Source organism: Medicago sativa, chromosome 5 (genome assembly GCF_051527215.1).
Source record: "Medicago sativa cultivar Bolivia chromosome 5, Bolivia_mono, whole genome shotgun sequence".
NCBI classification, from domain to species: Eukaryota; Viridiplantae; Streptophyta; class Magnoliopsida; order Fabales; family Fabaceae; genus Medicago; species Medicago sativa.
This window is the reverse complement of record NC_140753.1, coordinates 11,000,047-11,017,695: the sequence shown is the minus strand read 5'-3', so window position 1 is coordinate 11,017,695 and position 17,649 is coordinate 11,000,047. Positions and strand designations below refer to the sequence as shown.

The window sequence follows — 17,649 nt, the reverse complement described above, 5'->3', positions numbered from 1 at the left end:
CAATTATATTTAACTAAAAAACTTCAATATTTATATGCAGTTCATTACCAAAAACCCACTGTTAACATCGGCCAGATCCAACAACTTGGCTGCACACGAAATATGAAGTTCCTTTCTATTAGAATATAGAGAAGATAACTAGGAGAGCAAGTTATCTAGATAGCTTGGAGAGCAAGCAAGTTAGTTAGGAGTTAGTTCTATAAATAAGCCTCAACTATTGTACTCTCAATATCTTTTGATCAAATATTTCTCTGTAATCTTTCTCAATCAAAGCCTTATGGCTCTTTTTCATTCCAATTCTCCAAATTCTCAGAAATCCAACATGGTATCAGAGCGATACCATTCGCCTCAGTTGCGATCTTCGAGATATCTTTTTTCTTCCGCTGCCGCATCGGAAATTTTTACCGTTCTTTTCGATCCTCCGTCGTTTCTAATGACATACTCCATTGTTTGTCATCTATGGAAGATATCAAAGGCTGAAAAGAAGTTTTCGCCATTACCGCCACTTCGGAAATCACCGCAAGAATCTGCAGTTTTATCATCCGAAGCTGTTTCTTTCAATTTTGGCAGTTTTAATTCAGAAATTGTTCCTATCAAGCCGATCGAATCTGTTGCACCACCGATTGAAGGTTGCAGCATCAAGATTGGTGACATCTCATGTGTTTTGAATGATCCTGTTTCTGCATCATCAGTATTGAATGCAAGTGATTCTTCTAATTCGTTCGATTTCGTATTTGAATCTGTAGCGAATTCAACAAAGATTGTTACGGAAGATCAAGAACCACAGAGATTTCGAGATCCTTCCGCTGTTTTCAGTTTCGTCATCGTAAATCAATTCTGCGGTGATAATTTCTCCAAGGCTCTAATTAATCTTTTCATGAAGTTTGTTAACATTTTCAGAATTGTAATTTCAGCACTGCCTTGGTTCGCCGGTGGTGATGGTTATTCTCCATTGATTTTCGATCCCGATGGAAGTGTTGGCTCGTGTTCGGTTTTCTCTGTTTTCGCAATTCTCCGTCAAATTCGTTTCCGGTTGTGGTGGATACCGAGGGATCGAGGCAAGAAAGTTTTGTCTTCATTCAAATAAATACACGCCATTACAGAATCTCGCTTCTTCTTCTTCCGTAATTTTGCATCTTGTTGCTTCTGTAAATTGCAAAATTGCTTCCATAAATTGCAAATTGCTTCCATAAATTGCAAATTGCTTCCGTAATTGCAATTTTCCTCTGTTTCAAGAATCACGTTTTGAGTTTTACATGTTTGGAATCACATTTACAACAAGCTTTTCTGTTTGAAGAAAGTGCATTCCAGAAGCGCGTTTCGAAATAAGTTGCTTTGCAAAGGCACTTATTGAGTGACTGATTGAAGAAGTTGTTTTGAATCAGATTCTGCAAAAGTGTTTTTTTGAAGAACTGGTTTGGTATAATATGTGCTGGTTATGTTCAGAGTCTTTTCCTTACAAACGCGTGGTGGAGAAGTGTTTTTGGAAAAGCGCTTATTGAAAAGCATGTTTGGTACCAGCTATTTTGCAGCACGCTTCAGCAGTTACAATACTCCAAGGAAGAAAACTGGTGTGTCCAGATTCTTCTCCTTAGAATTGGGAGTCCTCATTTGGACATGGGCCTGATCACTTTGTTGGACTACATTCTGGGCTTGCTTATCATTTTCTACCAATTTTATTTTACTTAGTTTACTCCTAGTTTTCTTAGTTAATCTAGTATGAATAATCATTGTACTTTCCTTGTATTTCAAACTCAAATTGGTAAAATTCCCACTTTGAGTTTGAGGGGGACTATTAGAATATAGTGAGAAGATAACTTGGAGAGCAAGTTATCTAGATAGCTTGGAGAGCAAGCAAATTAGTTAGGAGTTAGTTCTATAAATAAGTCTCAACTACTGTACTCTCAATATCTTTTGATCAAATATTTCTCTGTAATCTTTCTCAATCAAAGCCTTATGGCTCTTTTTCATTCCAATTCTCCAAATTCTCAGAAATCCAACACTTTCGTCATGCTTGTAAGGAATTGAGCAGTTAATAATGAATTTTGAACCAATTTGAGGTGGAAAGAGATCTTGGTTCAGCTGCATGAACAATGGAGGTGAATGTCTTGGATACTTAATTTCGTCACCGTAACGGTCCTTCACCTGAATAACCCACCTAGTTGGCTGAACGTTAATCATCGTAACAGAAGCACCATGTGTCAATTTATATGCAGTATTTAATTCAAGTCATCCATGAGAGAAGCACATGTACTCGCCTTTCTTCTCAACCAACACCTCAAATTGGTTGTGCGCAGGATCATTGAGAATAGCAAACCTTCTTAACTCACTCCCTAATGTGTGACCAAAAGAGTGGGAAGAATCACGACATTCTTATGCAAATCACAAATAACAAAATTAGTGTCTGACGGTTTTGCTCCAAACAATTGTTACTGAATATAAAAACATCATCAATTCATAAGATGTATACCTGTTTAACTGTTTTGGATTAAACTTAATGGTGAATGTATGCCATTTAAGCCGAGCAACTTTAAGGAGGCTGTCATCGTCAAAAAGGTTTAACCAATCAATATTGGCTGCACACAACAAAAACAAAAACAAAAGAACAATGTTATGGTATGAAAAATAAAACCATGGAGCGTTTGGAGTAACCATGGAAACAACTAACTAAAGTAATAAAATATCAAAGAAGTTGTCAAGCTTTCGAGAGCAGATGCAGTATTGCGCACCATGTCGTATTCCATTGCAGCTGGAACGAAACTTGAGTATTCTCTTTCGAGAGCAGACTTACTTGAGAGATTTGTGATATGAATAAAGCTGAGCCATAATGTAGTATATATACACAAAACTGATACGTAGAAATGCTGAAACTGCATGGGTAGTTGTTGTGTATAGGGAATAACACATAATTTATTACAGCATGGGATTGTGCACTTGGGGGATTGGAAGAGTTTGGAGGGAAAAAATTTGAATTTCTTCCTATGTCTAACAATAAGGTTAACTACACGTAGGTTAGCATTTATTATGGATTAGTGGCGCCATTAGGTTTAGAATTAGGTTAAGGAATTAAGTTAGCAAATGTACCTTAGGATTAGATATAAAGTAGATTATAACTTTTTTCCGCACTTATGTTGTTTAATTTCAACTGTGTCAGTTAAATATTAATTTAGATTTTTTAAATTAATGGAAATATTTTGCGAACGCTTAACATAACAACGGTATTTATCTTAGTGGATATCTACTGATCCACTGCTAAACTGCATATGCAGCGCAAGTAAAAATGGAACTAGTGTGGAAGGGGAGACATTATGGTAAAGAAAAATGTGATTTGGACATCCATATATACAAACTATATATTTTGAGAGAGGAAAAATAGTGTGATGTTTTTGATGTGAGATGATACGTTAAAAATAGAGATAGAGAAGAATTGGTGTTGAATAAATATTACTTCCTTGATCTCAAAATGACCGACATTATTTGATTTTGTGTACTATTTATACAAAATATTTTGGTCATTTTTTCGTCTAATATATACAAAAATGATAGCATATAAAATGTAGTTAAATTTATTTCGGTGAATATCTTCAAAATATCAACTTTTACAATTTTTTTTTACTAATAAATAATTAAAGATATTCAAGATTAAATTTATGCACAGTTTAGTTATTTTGGGGTAGAAAAGAAATTAGAAGTGTCCGTACATGACTGATGGAACACAAATGTTTGATTCGGTATCAACAAAACTGTGAGATACCGGAGAGGGGAAAAGTAGGAGATGGAGTGCACTAGACTCAATTGGTTTTATATTTAGAGACCCACCGGCACTAAACTTTAATCTCATCCCTTCAAGACAAGTACGTGGCAATGGTTGGGTTGTTCCAGCACAAGCATAAATGTGCCTTCAAGGTTGAATTGAATGAATAAATAAATAGAAAAGAATTGTTAACAAGCAACACTCTCTCAAACACTTATTTTGTTTATTGAATGAATTCATTGTGGGTCTTACCATTTATAGGGTCATACCTACTTCCAAATTTTTGTTTTTAAGTGGATTAATGACTATTGGGTTAAGCCAAATATAAAGAAGGCTAAAATATGGTTTTAGTCCCTGCAAATATGCCTCGTTTTGATTTTAGTCCCTGCAAAAAAAAAAATTGTTTTTGGTCCCTGCAAAATTTTTTGTTTTTGAAAATAGTCCCTACAGGGACTATTTTCAAAAACAAAAAATTTTGCAGGGACCTTTTTAAAAAACAAAATATTTTGCAGGGACCAAAAACTACAAAATGGGTTCACTCATCATGTGACACGTATGCAAATCATCACAAAAATGGGGTCAGGGACTATTTTCAAAAACAAAAAATTTTGCAGGGACCAAAAACAAAACTTTTTTTTTGCAGGGACTAAAACCAAAACGAGGCATATTTGCAGGGACTAAAACCATATTTTAGCCTATAAAGAAAGTATTGATTGAGCCCGAGCGAGTGTCCGGATTCGCTAGGTGGTGGCTCCGCCCCTGGTCACACCGTTTATATAAGACTTATTTTTAAAGTATAAGACGTTTAAATTTCATTCGATTAGAGTACCAATATTAAAAGAGAACGTTGTTAGCATTATTCGATTACCTATTATTTTATGTTCAATAGCCTTGATGTGTGACACGCACGGTTTTATGAGAAGGACACGAGTCGCATGAACATGTACTAGATTGTCCTAAGCATGTTAACAAGTGACCCGTGGAATAAGATGTCAATATGTAGTTGTATTATTACAGATCCTAATTAACCTCTGTTGTTTCCTTAGCGATATTGTAGGAGTCCCACTGATCTGACTCTAGCTATAAGTTTGCAACATCTTAACATAGAAAAAAAAGATGCTTCACACAATAAAGACTGTTTTAACCTCTCCACAAGCTTCATTTCCACGTTCACTATCTTCAAACCTTTGTCGGGAAACTTCCACCGTTAAATTTTGCTCCAAAGCTGATTCTGCACATAAGATGGACAAGGCTCAACAAAAGCCTAGTAGTGAGAAAAAGGAAACTACTGAACATGAGTGAGCTCAAATCACGTAACTTATAATCTTCATGTGATTGATTTATCTGTTTACTATCCTATTAGGGAATGATTTATCGTGTTTGTTTTTAGCTTCTTCCATTTCTCTATTCAAAAATAAAATCTTCAATTTTGATTAATTAATTTTTTTTTTTGTCTTGAATAAGAATCAAATTTGAGTTATATCTTAGTTGATAGAGATATTCTATTTAGTTGATAGAAATATTGTATATATATAATATCCAAGGGAGTTGGGTTATCCCCACTTAAATGAGTTTAGAGATGAAATTCTACAAAGACTACTTGATAAAAAAAATCAAATTTGCTATCATGATTTACAACACTTATACACGAACTATTTGTGCTAGGCATCAACGATAAATAAATTAACTGATGTGTTATTTTTAATTTAATCGAAGTAGCCAACTTATTGATTCATATGATCATTTCTATGTTTTTGTAATTAATTTTACTTTTAATTTTTTTTTCTTTCAATTTCTATGTGTTCTGATACGGGTTAATATATACAATATTGTGAAGGGATGTGATGTCTCATTCCTTTGGAGAGGGGTATGCTACGAGATCTGATGATGAAGGATTTGGAGGGATATATAGTGGAAACCAATCCCTTCAGAAAGACAAGTCCGTCCATGAAAATCACCCAGGTTATAATTAATTAATTTGCTTATGATCATACATGGACCATTAGCTTGTTTTTTTATTTTTTTTATTTTTTATTTCTGATTTTTTTGTCAAAATCTTACAGCAAACTCACAATTAAAGTCAAACATTTTAATGATCTACTTCTCCTATAAACAATATATTTTAGTTTTTAGATTTATTGAATTGAATAAATGATACATACATGTAGTCTAATGATCGTAAGATGTAAAACTTCTTTACACCGAAGTTTAAAACATTTTCCACCGTCATTTTCCACCAAAAGTTTAAACTTCTTTACTTTTGTAGAGGAAATTAATTATCGAGCCTAATGAAGACTTGTTTGTTTTTGTGCATGAAGATTATGACAAGACGCAGGGAAGCGAGGTGAAAGAGAAGGAAAAATCTAGGCACCAGAGCAGCGCCAATGCTTAGGTTTTTCTTGTTTAATGTAGTGGTTTATGCAATAAACACATGTATTTGCAGTTAGAGTTTCTTTTTAATAGTCATCGTCGTTTAGTTTTTCCTTCTTGGTTTTAAATTTTTACTCTTGAGTGATAAAATGGACAATTATTATGTATAAGTATTATGAGGTTACCGATTTAATAATCAATACTACAGTAGGGAATCCACTTTAAGATGCTGCCGAAATTTTGCACCAAATAATAGAGTTGACCTTGTTCCAACGGATGATTATCCCAGGATCATACTTTTCCCACATTATAATGATAATAACCATGGAACAACAAGAATATTCTTTGTAAATCAATGACAATACAAAAATTGTTATTACAATCTCAAATAAAAATGGTTAAACACTTTTGGTTTTTTTCGCTCAGATGATTATAGAAATGAACAACACAAGGAATAATTTATAGCCAATTCATGCAAAAATAGGTGGGTATATGATATAAGAAGAAATTTTCTCTTTTTCCTTCCATAAGTTCACTAAAAATTCTCCGTACTTTAATTTCATTCGCTATTTGTTATAGTGTTTACTCGTTCTTTTTTTCTCCTTCGAAAGAGGAAAACCTATCGATATGTACTTTCAAAGTGATATATAATGAGTATGTGACGTGACAAATGCATGTTTAAATAAGAAATATTCATTTTTTATTGTCTCTTATTTGTATAAGATTAGTTTTAGGTGAACACTCCAATTTGTATAAGAATAGTTTGGTTGAGTTTGATCCATCATTCTATTATTCAATCTCGTGCCATGTTTATATTAATTTATTTTAAAATAAATTTAAATTTTGAATGACTTTTGCATACAAATATGTATATCTAACCAAATTTCAACGCAGTTAATGTTGGTGATTTCCAAAATAATGGAATCACTTTAAATCAAAAGTTGTAACTCTTCATGGGAATCATTCATATACATTGGAACTTTTCGCAAAGAGATGCTTAATGAACATTTGCATTGATTCAAATGTATATGATTATAACCTTTGGCAAAAGGGTGCTTAATGAACATTTGCATTGATTCAAGTGTATATGATTATAACCTTTGACAAAGGGATGTTTAATGAACCATAACATTGTTTCAAGTCAAAGTGGTGTCTTCTCTCATGTGAAGAGTCATATAATGCACTATAAATGTTTGGCATTTGGGCATTAGTTGAATAGAGAGAAAGAACAACAACACACAACTTTGGACAGAATTTTGTTGCATTAACAACATAGTTCTCCCTCATTCTCTTACTCTAAATCATCCATCAATTCTCTAATGCATGAGTGAATTGCTGGAACCATAAATCTGTAAAATACTGTTAGGAGATACGCTTGGTGTGGTTGTGCAATACACGTCAAGGAACTCATAGTATCCTGAAGGGGATTCGCGTGTCATTCCTTATTGCATCCAATATACAGTTATTGGTGGGGGCGAATCGAACCTAAAGGTTAGTATGGCAACCCCATACGCTTTGAGTTTGCATGCATAACCATTAATCTTTTCAGGTTTCAAGTACATCAGCATCTTCCCAACAATCAAGATATACAACAAATCTTTGGAATTTATGTGCACACTTCATCATAGTCATCTTCATCATCTTCTTGGTCAAGTTATTGCAGCAGACCCCCAACACAAGTTCCAACAGTTAATAATTTCTCTTAATTTTTAATTGAGAGGAACATATGACAAAAAAATGCCGAACACATTATTTCAAATTGAATAGCCAAAGTAGCCAACTGTACCTTGTTACGTATGCAAAGTTTGAGGGAGTATTCGATAGTCACGAACATGTTGAGCTTGAGAAAGATATGCCTAATGAGGTAACATGATCATTGCAACCAAGTTTTTGAATTCAATTTATACTAATCCCTCCAATTTTGAGCTGATTAATTTGGATTCAAATCCTGCCGATGAGATTATTGTCGTGGTGATATACCACATGCAGTTAATAACACTCCTTTTGTAAATTTTCAAGATGATAGCTTCCGCTTTAAAGCAAAATCAACTTGTTTGCAGAGTTTGAGGGACTATCTGATGGTCAAAGATATGAGTCTAAGCAAGATATATATCTAATGTAAGTGACACGTGCCTTACAACCAAGTTTGTGAATTCAATTCCATTCGATACTAACCACTGAATTTTGAGCTGATTAATTTGAAACTAAATCTTAATGCCATTCATTATATAAAATACTGGTCAAATTATTTCAAGGTAGGAATGAGATTAATTTAGATGACACTATTTCAATTCAAGACAATACTGCGGAAGATGAGTTTACTATCTGCTGAAGATGTGTTTACTATGATTACATCTGAAAAACGGGTACACAATGAAGAAACACAACTTTATCTAGAAGTTGGGTAATACATCGCCAGTGATCTTAAATCTATTTGGCATGAATAATTGTCCCCATATTTGTGTTATTTTGTTCCGATTCTTTTTCAACCTTTTCAATTGGTAACTTCTATTTTGGTTGTGGAAAAAAACATCGATCCCACTTGAAATGAGACGAATCAATCCTGAACATACAGTGTAAAATAACTACAAGTAACAATTTACCAACATACAAACCGATGAAAAAATTGTTTTGCTATTATTCTCTGCTGCAAAGACAGAGTATTATTTGAAGATGCTATGAACATTCGTTAACATTGATGACGAATGCAACAATTATCATCAAATCAAAATCATATATCTAAGACATTTTATTGTGTCTTTTCCCACTTGTGCACAAGTGGAAACAATATGCCCGAGCCGTCGATAAGTAACTATATCACATTAATACACACGAGCCTTAGGAGGGAATGATTCAACCTCATCATCCAATGTATTCAAATGCACAGGCCTGTAATCCAATCGGACCTTCTCGTTCTCCCAGAATCTGCAAATTAACACACAAAAGCTCAGCTAATACATTCAACTTGCACAACTATTATCTCATCAATTGAGTCATTGAAACACCTCAGTCAAATTCATGTTTTTTGTGTTAACACCACAACAGATTAACCATCTTAATGATTGGAACAGTTGGCTTCTTTATGTTGAATCAAAGCCTATATGGGTCAAGCTTATTGAAGACCTGTAAGCATATTTATAATAATTGGCTGCTGAAATGTATATCAAGCTTATTGTGGGAAATACAAACGAAGTATCTCCCTCTCGCCAAATGATGGAGCTAAGCTTTTCAACATTTGCTTATAGGTCCAAATCAGCCATCATCTGTTATGATATACTAGTGATATGAAAAGTGAATTGCAAGGACAAGTAAACAAGTCACAAGAGGCAGACCACATCAGCAAGGAAATGAGGGCAAAGTTATATCATAATGGAGTTTAGGAAAATGGGTGTGAAGAATTATGATGATGCTCTGACTTCTCCCTCTGAAATTTCTTCTCAACCACTGCTTCTGATATCAGTAGTAGTACTACCATTCCTCTCCAAATGGACTAGTTCCATAAGTTGCCTTTTCCCCCATTTGCTTAAGCAATTATCTTGTACTATTTCATTGAAGTCAATAAAACAACAACCAAACCTTATCCCTCTAAGTGGAGTCGCCTAACATGGATCAAAAGACACCAACCAATACAAAGAGAGATTTTCTCCGTTCATATTTTTGCGCATTCAACTGTTACAAAGGGTTTAGGGATAAACCCTTACATTGTCATTGAGTAAAGTATCAGTGTCAAATTGCAGAAACAATATTGGTAATTTGCCAAACAAAGAACTTGTGTTTCATGATTTTTTTTTTTTTTTGGTGGTGTCCAGGGTTCGAACCCCGGACCTTGCATATATTATGCATTGTCCTTACCAACTAAGCTAAGCTCACGGGGACTTGTGTTTCATGATTTCATCACACCACTTGAAAATTCGGTGGTGATAACTAGAAAACTGCAGAAAGCAAGAACTACACAAAGACTCATGTCTCTTACTGAATAAATTCAAGCAAGGAGTGGTTGGACGGACCAAATCACTGAATGTGATCTTGATAGAAAAATATGAGAAATATCTTATGTGATCTCGATTATATCTCGGAATAATTCAGTGCAACTTAGATTATTTCTTAGGATAGGTTTTCATATTTCCTTCCATAACAAGATTTGTTACCTTATTTCCATACTTCTGGATTAAACAGTAGCAGATAAGTAAATATTAGTGTTTTAACTTTTGTAACAATATCTAACACATCCTTCACAGCAATATCGAAATATTATCTTTATTCTGACTATTCGTTTCCCAGGACATGCCATGGCTGAGTTTTAACTTTATAGCATCATCAGACAATGTCAATATGCTTTTCTTCATTAGCACAGTAACTTGAGAAGCAATAGGCTTACATACACTAAAGCTCATGCTTGGTAAGATGGAAGGGAGAGGGAAAGGGAGAGGGAAAGGGAATAGGCCATTTCCTTCCATGTTTGGTAGATGATTGCAGATGGAAACTTGGAATGAGCATTTCTAAGGGTATGAGCATTCTTACAATTTTGAGAATAGTTATTCTATCAAAAATATAATAAAATGAGAATCCATATTCCATTTCCCCAATCCATTATTTCAGCTTCAAAGTTGTGTTTTTTAGTTACAACCTGCACCAATTCAGGCTCCTCTGAGACCAGCCAAAACATTGGTTGGCACAAAATTGGGTCAAACCATAACTATTTAATCTTAAAATAAAAAACCTGGTAAGAGTAACCATTTCATCTATCTACACCAAACGAAAAATAGTTATGAGAACATTCATTATCATTTCATTCCTACTTCCATATTCCATTCAATCAAACAAAACCAGGACCTAAAGGGGTCAATTTTCTCGCTAGAAATAAGCAACTCAATTTCAGCACAACACTTAAGTGACTACTTTTGTAAAAGGAAGAGGATATAAAGTTAGCTTGGTGGTTGGAATGGAGGAGTTAAGGAGTGGAGTGATAACAAAGTCAAAGGTTCGATCTCCACACCCAGGATAATACTAACTATACCAATATTTGTCATTAAAAAAAAGGAAATTTATAATAGGCAAACTTGAAAAGTAGTAACTGTATTATTTGAACATGACTTACCCCAAAGTGTGTTTCATCCACTTCTCATCATCTCTTGTCTGTAGCATCAACACAGCATATTCAATAACCTTGTTCGAATAAAAGGTATGAAATTTGCACATTAAGGGGCAGTAAAAACTAACCGTGAAGTCCTCACGGGCATGAGCTCCTCTACTCTCTTTCCTAGCTTCTGCAGAGTGCATTGTGACGCAGGCATTTATCAAAAGATTTTCCAACTCAATAGTCTCGATCAAGTCGGAGTTCCTGTAAATATACATATTAATGCCAATACACTTTTAAAATGAACAAGCAGATTCCTTCAAATATTAGGGACATTCAACAATTGTTAAAAGGGATTTACCATATCAAACTTCTGTCTTCAACCTTGACATCATGGAAACTCTCCCACGTTTTATCAATTAATTGACAACCTGTTACAAATCAGCAAAGGTAAAACAAACACACACCTAGTAACAGAAAAGCACATGGTTGCAAAGTAAAGTAATATTGGCAAAAAATAGATTACCTTCTTCTAATGTTTCTTGTGTACGGAATACAGCAGCATTACTTTGCATTACTTTTTGCATATTCAACCGAATTTTTGAAGTAGGCAATGAACCATTTGAATTTCTCAATTTGTCCAGCCATGCAATCGTTTTCTGGCCAGCATCCTTCTCTAAAGGCTTTTGTTTCTCTCCTATAACATGGATAATAGAAGCATTTTTATCGCACTAATTTCAGTGGTAACAGTCCATTTCATTAACTGGAAAGAATCTTGCCTGGCTTATGAATTTCTGCAACTCTATTTGCACAAGCTCTACCGAAAACAACAATATCCAAAAGTGAATTTGCACCAAGTCTGTTGGCACCATGAACTGATGCACAGGCTGCTTCCCCAGCAGCCATCAATCCAGGAACTAATGCATCTGGATCGTCTCCTTTAATGGTAACCACCTGCATAACGATGCACATTAGTTCATAGTTTTTTTTTGTTTTTTCCCAATGAAAAATGAAAAAAAAGTATATAAAGAACAAGATTGCAATTTCTGCGTTTACTGAAACATTACAGGATAAAACTTCCAACCAATTAATCCAAAAAACTAGTCATATTTTTGCTATTTGTGATGTGATGTGTATGATTACAGAGAACATCCATTTCCAATGATGCTGTAAATTTGGGGCAGTAACTGACACTACCACCAACTTATATTTGCAGCTTACTGACACAAAATTCTTTTCTAGTTAAAATCCAAAATGTGCCCATGTCTTGTCATCATGGTAAATTTGTTTGTAGAGTAATATTAAATAATATTCGATGATCGTATAAACAAATTCAATCTAGTTTAGCTCCATATTATTCATATAGGGGTGCCAGTGTGCAACTGCAAAATGAAATGACTATTTTGGTTTGAAAACAAACCCAAAAAATTACTATTGCTGATGTTTGCTCATATATTATGCATGTCAGAGCTGTGCAGTGCAATAGAGATGAGTAAAAAGTAAGCGTAAAGCACTAATTCATCAAATGATCAATAGCAGTGAACGTTTTGATATAAGAAAATTTATCTTGCACAGATGGTGTGATTAATCATACTAGGTTTTTGTTCTTATTTGCTTCATTACTTTATATTTTTTTTTTCAATTGGAAGCTTTACTTCAGAGTGCATGTTTAAACTTGATACCTCTCCATGATGATTTGTGGGAATGCCACCCATGTTATAATGCACAGTTGGCAAAACAGGAATGGGTTCCTTTGTAACATCCACACCAGCAAAAATAGCAGCAGTTTCAGAGATACCAGGAAGTCTCTCCTTGAGCACATCTGGGGGTAGATGATTCAAGTGTAGATAGATGTGATCTTTCTCAGGTCCTGTGAATGATACCCACTTAATAACAGCTTACATAAAAATAAAGAGTGGGAAAACAGTATTTTTATTTATTTCCAATGTACAAAATATGGTTTATGGTAGAACACTAAGGCGTAATTTGATCCATGTAGCCGATCCCACTTAGTGGAATAAGGCTCGGTTGTTGTCGTCGTCGTTGTTGTACAAAATAGACAGTTCATCACTCTCAACGACAACAACAACAAGCATCAAAGTTTTTCCTTCCCTCCAGGGGTGCACACTACCATATGAACAAAATGACTATCATAAATCAAGTACCATTTAATTCCAAAACCTTCTTAAACGACGCCATATCTTTAAGATTGGAAGAAACACTCATTTTTAGGATTAAAAAAATAATCAAGATCTCTATAAAAGAAAACTTGAAAATACAAGTTACATAACTTAAACGCCGGTCTACCATTAAGCAATTCTGCAACAATTACCAACAATCTAGTAGCATTCTAACTTCTTATACATACACTTTTTATTCATACTTGGATTGGATAGATCAATGAAAAGCCCACATACCTACACCACGTCCTTCCCGGATCTCCATAGTCATCGATCTTGAAACTACATCTCGGGATGCAAGATCCTTTGCTGTAGGAGCATATCGTTCCATAAACCGCTCCCCCTCGCTATTCCTAAGAATTCCACCTTCACCACGAGAACCTAAAAGGTCCAAAATAGAAATGAGAAAAACATTATATTCCAATTTTACTAGACAAAGCGCCTTGTGAGGTGCAACCAAAGGCAAGGCTAGATTTGCAAATAAAACTTAAACTACCAACCTTCTGTTATAAGGCAACCTGCTCCATATATACCCGTTGGGTGAAATTGCACAAACTCTAAATCCTACATAATTTACGATAACAGCATGTAAATATAAAAGGCTCACTCCATAGGATATCATCTTGTTATTAAAAAAGCACCAAACTTCAAAGAATAGAAAACCTCAAGTCCGATCCCAGCACGGGCAGCCATGGCATTGCCATCTCCAGTGCATGTATGTGCTGAGGTTGCTGAGAAGTACGCTCTACCATAACCCTGGTGCAGAATAAAAGATCTCACTAATCCATAAAGGAAGTACAAGAAAAACTTCAATGACAAACATCCACAGAAAATCAAGTTACCCCAGTGGCCAAAATTGTTGAAGCAGCTTGGAAACGATGCAGGGTTCCATCCTCCATGTTTAAGGCAATCACTCCTTGGCAACTACCTACACATCCAGTATGGAAATTAGTTAACATAATCATTATCTATGACACAAAAATATGTCTTTTCCTCTTTTTCACCACTGTAACATGTTTGATAAAGCAATTGGCATACAAAAAACTGAGACCCTGTTAAGAGTAGTAACATATTGCAAATTAAGTGAAAGCAGGTTGTTTTGTGCAACTTACTTACCATCACTATTCATTATAAGATCTAAGGCAAAATATTCCACAAAAAACTGTGTATTGTGTCTCATAGCCTGGCCATAGAGAGTGTGCAATAAAGCATGCCCAGTTCGATCAGCAGCGCATGCGCAACGGTAAGCTTGACCACCTGTATTGTAGCCACAAATGGAGATCCAGATCAGAACTCTTCTCAAAAGAAAAAACAGACAACCCTACTCCAAAACCTGGATATACCTTTTCCAAAGTTTAAGCTCTGACCACCAAATGCACGCTGATATATTCTTCCATCCTCTGTTCGAGAAAAAGGCAATCCATAATTCTCTAGTTCAATAACCGCTTTTGGTGCTTCCCTACACATATATTGGATGGCATCCTGGTCTCCTGTAGATTATAGAGCATGCATCAAGAACATGAAAGACAAAAACATTCCAAAAGAAAATCCTAGTTCATATGTGCTCAACTGCTCAAGGTTTCACAAGCACCAAAAGATTTTTTAGATTCTCGATGAATAATCAAAGTATCAATTCAGATAGAAAAGTGACATGCGGTATTTTTATTTTTAGGTAAACAACCACCATCCACCGGTCATATTTTGTTTGTTGGAGGTAAATAATTTTAAAGGAAAACAAATCTCTACATGCAAGGATATTTGTAACAATGAACACTTTACTTACAATTAATTAGTATTGTTGGATATATAATGAAAAATAATTCAAAAATTGACTGAGTTCATACCTAGCCAATCACTTCCTTTGACAGTGTCGTACATGTGCCACCTCCAGTCATCTTCAGTCATATTTCCCAATGCAGCATTTATGCCACCCTATACAGAATTTTGATTCTCATGAGTGTGCTTTGCCAGAATATTCACCCTCACGAAAAGAAGAAAGTTTAACTCATTATGTCTACTTAATATAATTTACTTTTTATATCACAACTAACGGTATGAACAGACAAAAACTAGAGTCTATAGGAGAATATCTGGCTTAATATTTGTTCAAAACATAAAGTCGACAGCGAGTTGATTAAATCCTTATCTTCATATCTCACAAAGTGATGGAATGTCAAACAAGGATGAGTGATGAGGTAAATTCGAGCCTAAGATGGTGTCAAGGGAACCCAAGTCTGAATTGATAGGATATTTGGGGCCCAGCTTTATTCACCCCATGTTTCTTAAAAAGCACACTTGATTCCGGAAAGACACTTTTAAATGAAGGGAAAACCATATTTTTGTCCAGAACTACACATCCAAACGGGAGAAAAGTGTTATTTCTGGATGTATACTTCTAAAGTACTTGTTAGGAGTGGCAAAAGCTGGGCCCGATATTTGCACCAACAACCAAATCCTTTTCCCGTAAGATGGGATCTTTGTTTATACGTTTGTCTACTGCAACAAAACAAAGACTCCTATATATTATAAACTTTAAAACAAAACCTAGGTTTTTTCCAAAATAATAAAAATGTACTGAATAGCATCAGCAGAGAGAAAAATTGAAAAAAAATATTGACAGCTCAACTAGATAATTTATCTCTATACAATCATACTAAAAGAATACATAAAAGCAACCAAAAGAAAACATAACAAACATCCAAAAGAATACATAACAAACATCCATATTGCAAAAGTACCAATTCAGTTATCCATAATTGATTCCGGATGTGTAAAATAGATTTTGACATGTTTGATTGCACTCAAAGTTAAAATTGATTTTGTCTCCAAAATTGACTTTAGCTTGAAATTACAATTTATAGCATTTGAGTTTAAACATGATTTTTACACTGAAGTTTACTATTCATCTCACTTTCACCCAAATATATCCAAACATAAACCACTTTACATTTAACTCGCATTTAAGCAAAATCAACTTTACAAAATCAATTCATTCAAGACTTAATTATTCAAAAGATCCTGCAAATAGGGGTCACTTGAATTTTAGTCCCTGTAACTCCAAATTAAAAGTGATTAGAAATTGCAGTGTCAAATTAATTTGGAATTACAAGGACTGAAATTCAAGCTACCCCTCTTTACAGAGAGCATTTGCATAATTAAGCCTTGGTTCAAAATCAATTTTTGTCACCGCAAAACCAAACATGCACATAGTTTTGAGTTTTCCTATACGCATGCATAAGAAACAAACCAAAAAAATGTTAAATTCTAATATCTTGTATACCTGAGCTGCAACAGTGTGTGAACGAGTTGGGAAAAGCTTGGTAATACAAGCAGTATTGAATCCATGTTCAGAAAGTCCAATAGCAGCTCTTAATCCAGCACCACCAGCACCTACCACAACTGCATCATATTTATGATCCACGACGGTGTAAGACTCGCTCTGCACAACAACACCAAAAACGATTTGGCATCAACAAAATCGATTCAATTCAAATAAATCAAATTCAATTCAACGAATCGGATTCAAGAAAAGAGGCTTACGGAGAAGAATCTAGAAAGATGAGATCCGAGAGAGTTATTGGAGGATCTGTTAGAAGAACGTGGAACGCGAAGTCCACGAGCGACGCAACGCCACATTTTTGCACACAAGGTAGGTGTTTGATGAAATGTTTCTTTGAGCTAGTTTTTCTGTGTTTTGATTTTGGTGAACGGTGAATCAAAACTCTTTTTTGTGTGTGTGCGTTCTTTTTATTTATGTTGTGAGGGTTGGTATCGTGGCTTCGGGAAAATGGAAGGGAAATGATGGTTTAATTCGAAACACGTCACTAGGAGTATATAATTTCACTTTGATTTAATTAATGGTTGGTTAATAATGATGGTTTAAACAGCATTTTATTTTGACGGGTTGTTAATCACTCACTCCATTTTGTATGCTTGGATGGACATTTCTCCACCATTGAGAGGTTAAACAATTTTCTCAACTTACTAAAAGGCAGCATATTTTGCGTCCAAACATGCTTTTCGTGAAGGGAAAAAAAAACTTTTTGAACATGAGAAAAGGAAAATGGAGACTTTGAACCAATGATGTATGAAGTGAATTTTGTTTCCCAACAAGCCTCTCATGTCTTATAGTTGACCATTTTATCCCGTTTGAAATCTAAAATCCGAACCGAGTTTTGTGATTTCGGATTCTAGAAACTAAATTCTTCATGTATATAATTTCAATGTGTCCACCTCAAAAAAAGAAGATTAATACATGAGGTGCACAA

The 17,649-nt window shown here is 34.7% G+C and overlaps 2 protein-coding genes across 2 annotated transcripts; one reads left to right on the top strand and one right to left on the bottom strand.

Annotated features, from left to right (window-relative positions):
• Nucleotides 1-4,657: 4,657 nt before the first annotated feature.
• LOC146919964 (late embryogenesis abundant protein) lies at nt 4,658-6,349 on the top strand. Its single transcript, XM_085713356.1, has 3 exons — nt 4,658-5,052; nt 5,592-5,716; nt 6,073-6,349. The coding sequence occupies exons 1-3, from the start codon at nt 4,871-4,873 to the stop codon at nt 6,144-6,146; spliced, it is 381 nt and encodes a 126-aa protein (XP_085569482.1). The 5' UTR covers nt 4,658-4,870; the 3' UTR covers nt 6,147-6,349.
• Nucleotides 6,350-8,742: 2,393 nt separating this feature from the next.
• Nucleotides 8,743-17,104, bottom strand: LOC146919963 (succinate dehydrogenase [ubiquinone] flavoprotein subunit 1, mitochondrial). Its single transcript, XM_085713355.1, has 16 exons — nt 16,922-17,104; nt 16,662-16,820; nt 15,226-15,313; nt 14,725-14,871; nt 14,498-14,638; nt 14,224-14,309; nt 14,045-14,137; nt 13,882-13,945; nt 13,619-13,762; nt 12,884-13,071; nt 11,981-12,155; nt 11,728-11,898; nt 11,563-11,632; nt 11,345-11,465; nt 11,223-11,260; nt 8,743-9,049 (listed from the first exon to the last, which is right to left on the bottom strand). Exons 1-16 carry the CDS (start codon nt 17,015-17,017, stop codon nt 8,947-8,949), a joined length of 1,884 nt encoding a protein of 627 aa, XP_085569481.1. The 5' UTR covers nt 17,018-17,104; the 3' UTR covers nt 8,743-8,946.
• Between the last annotated feature and the right edge of the window lie 545 nt (nt 17,105-17,649).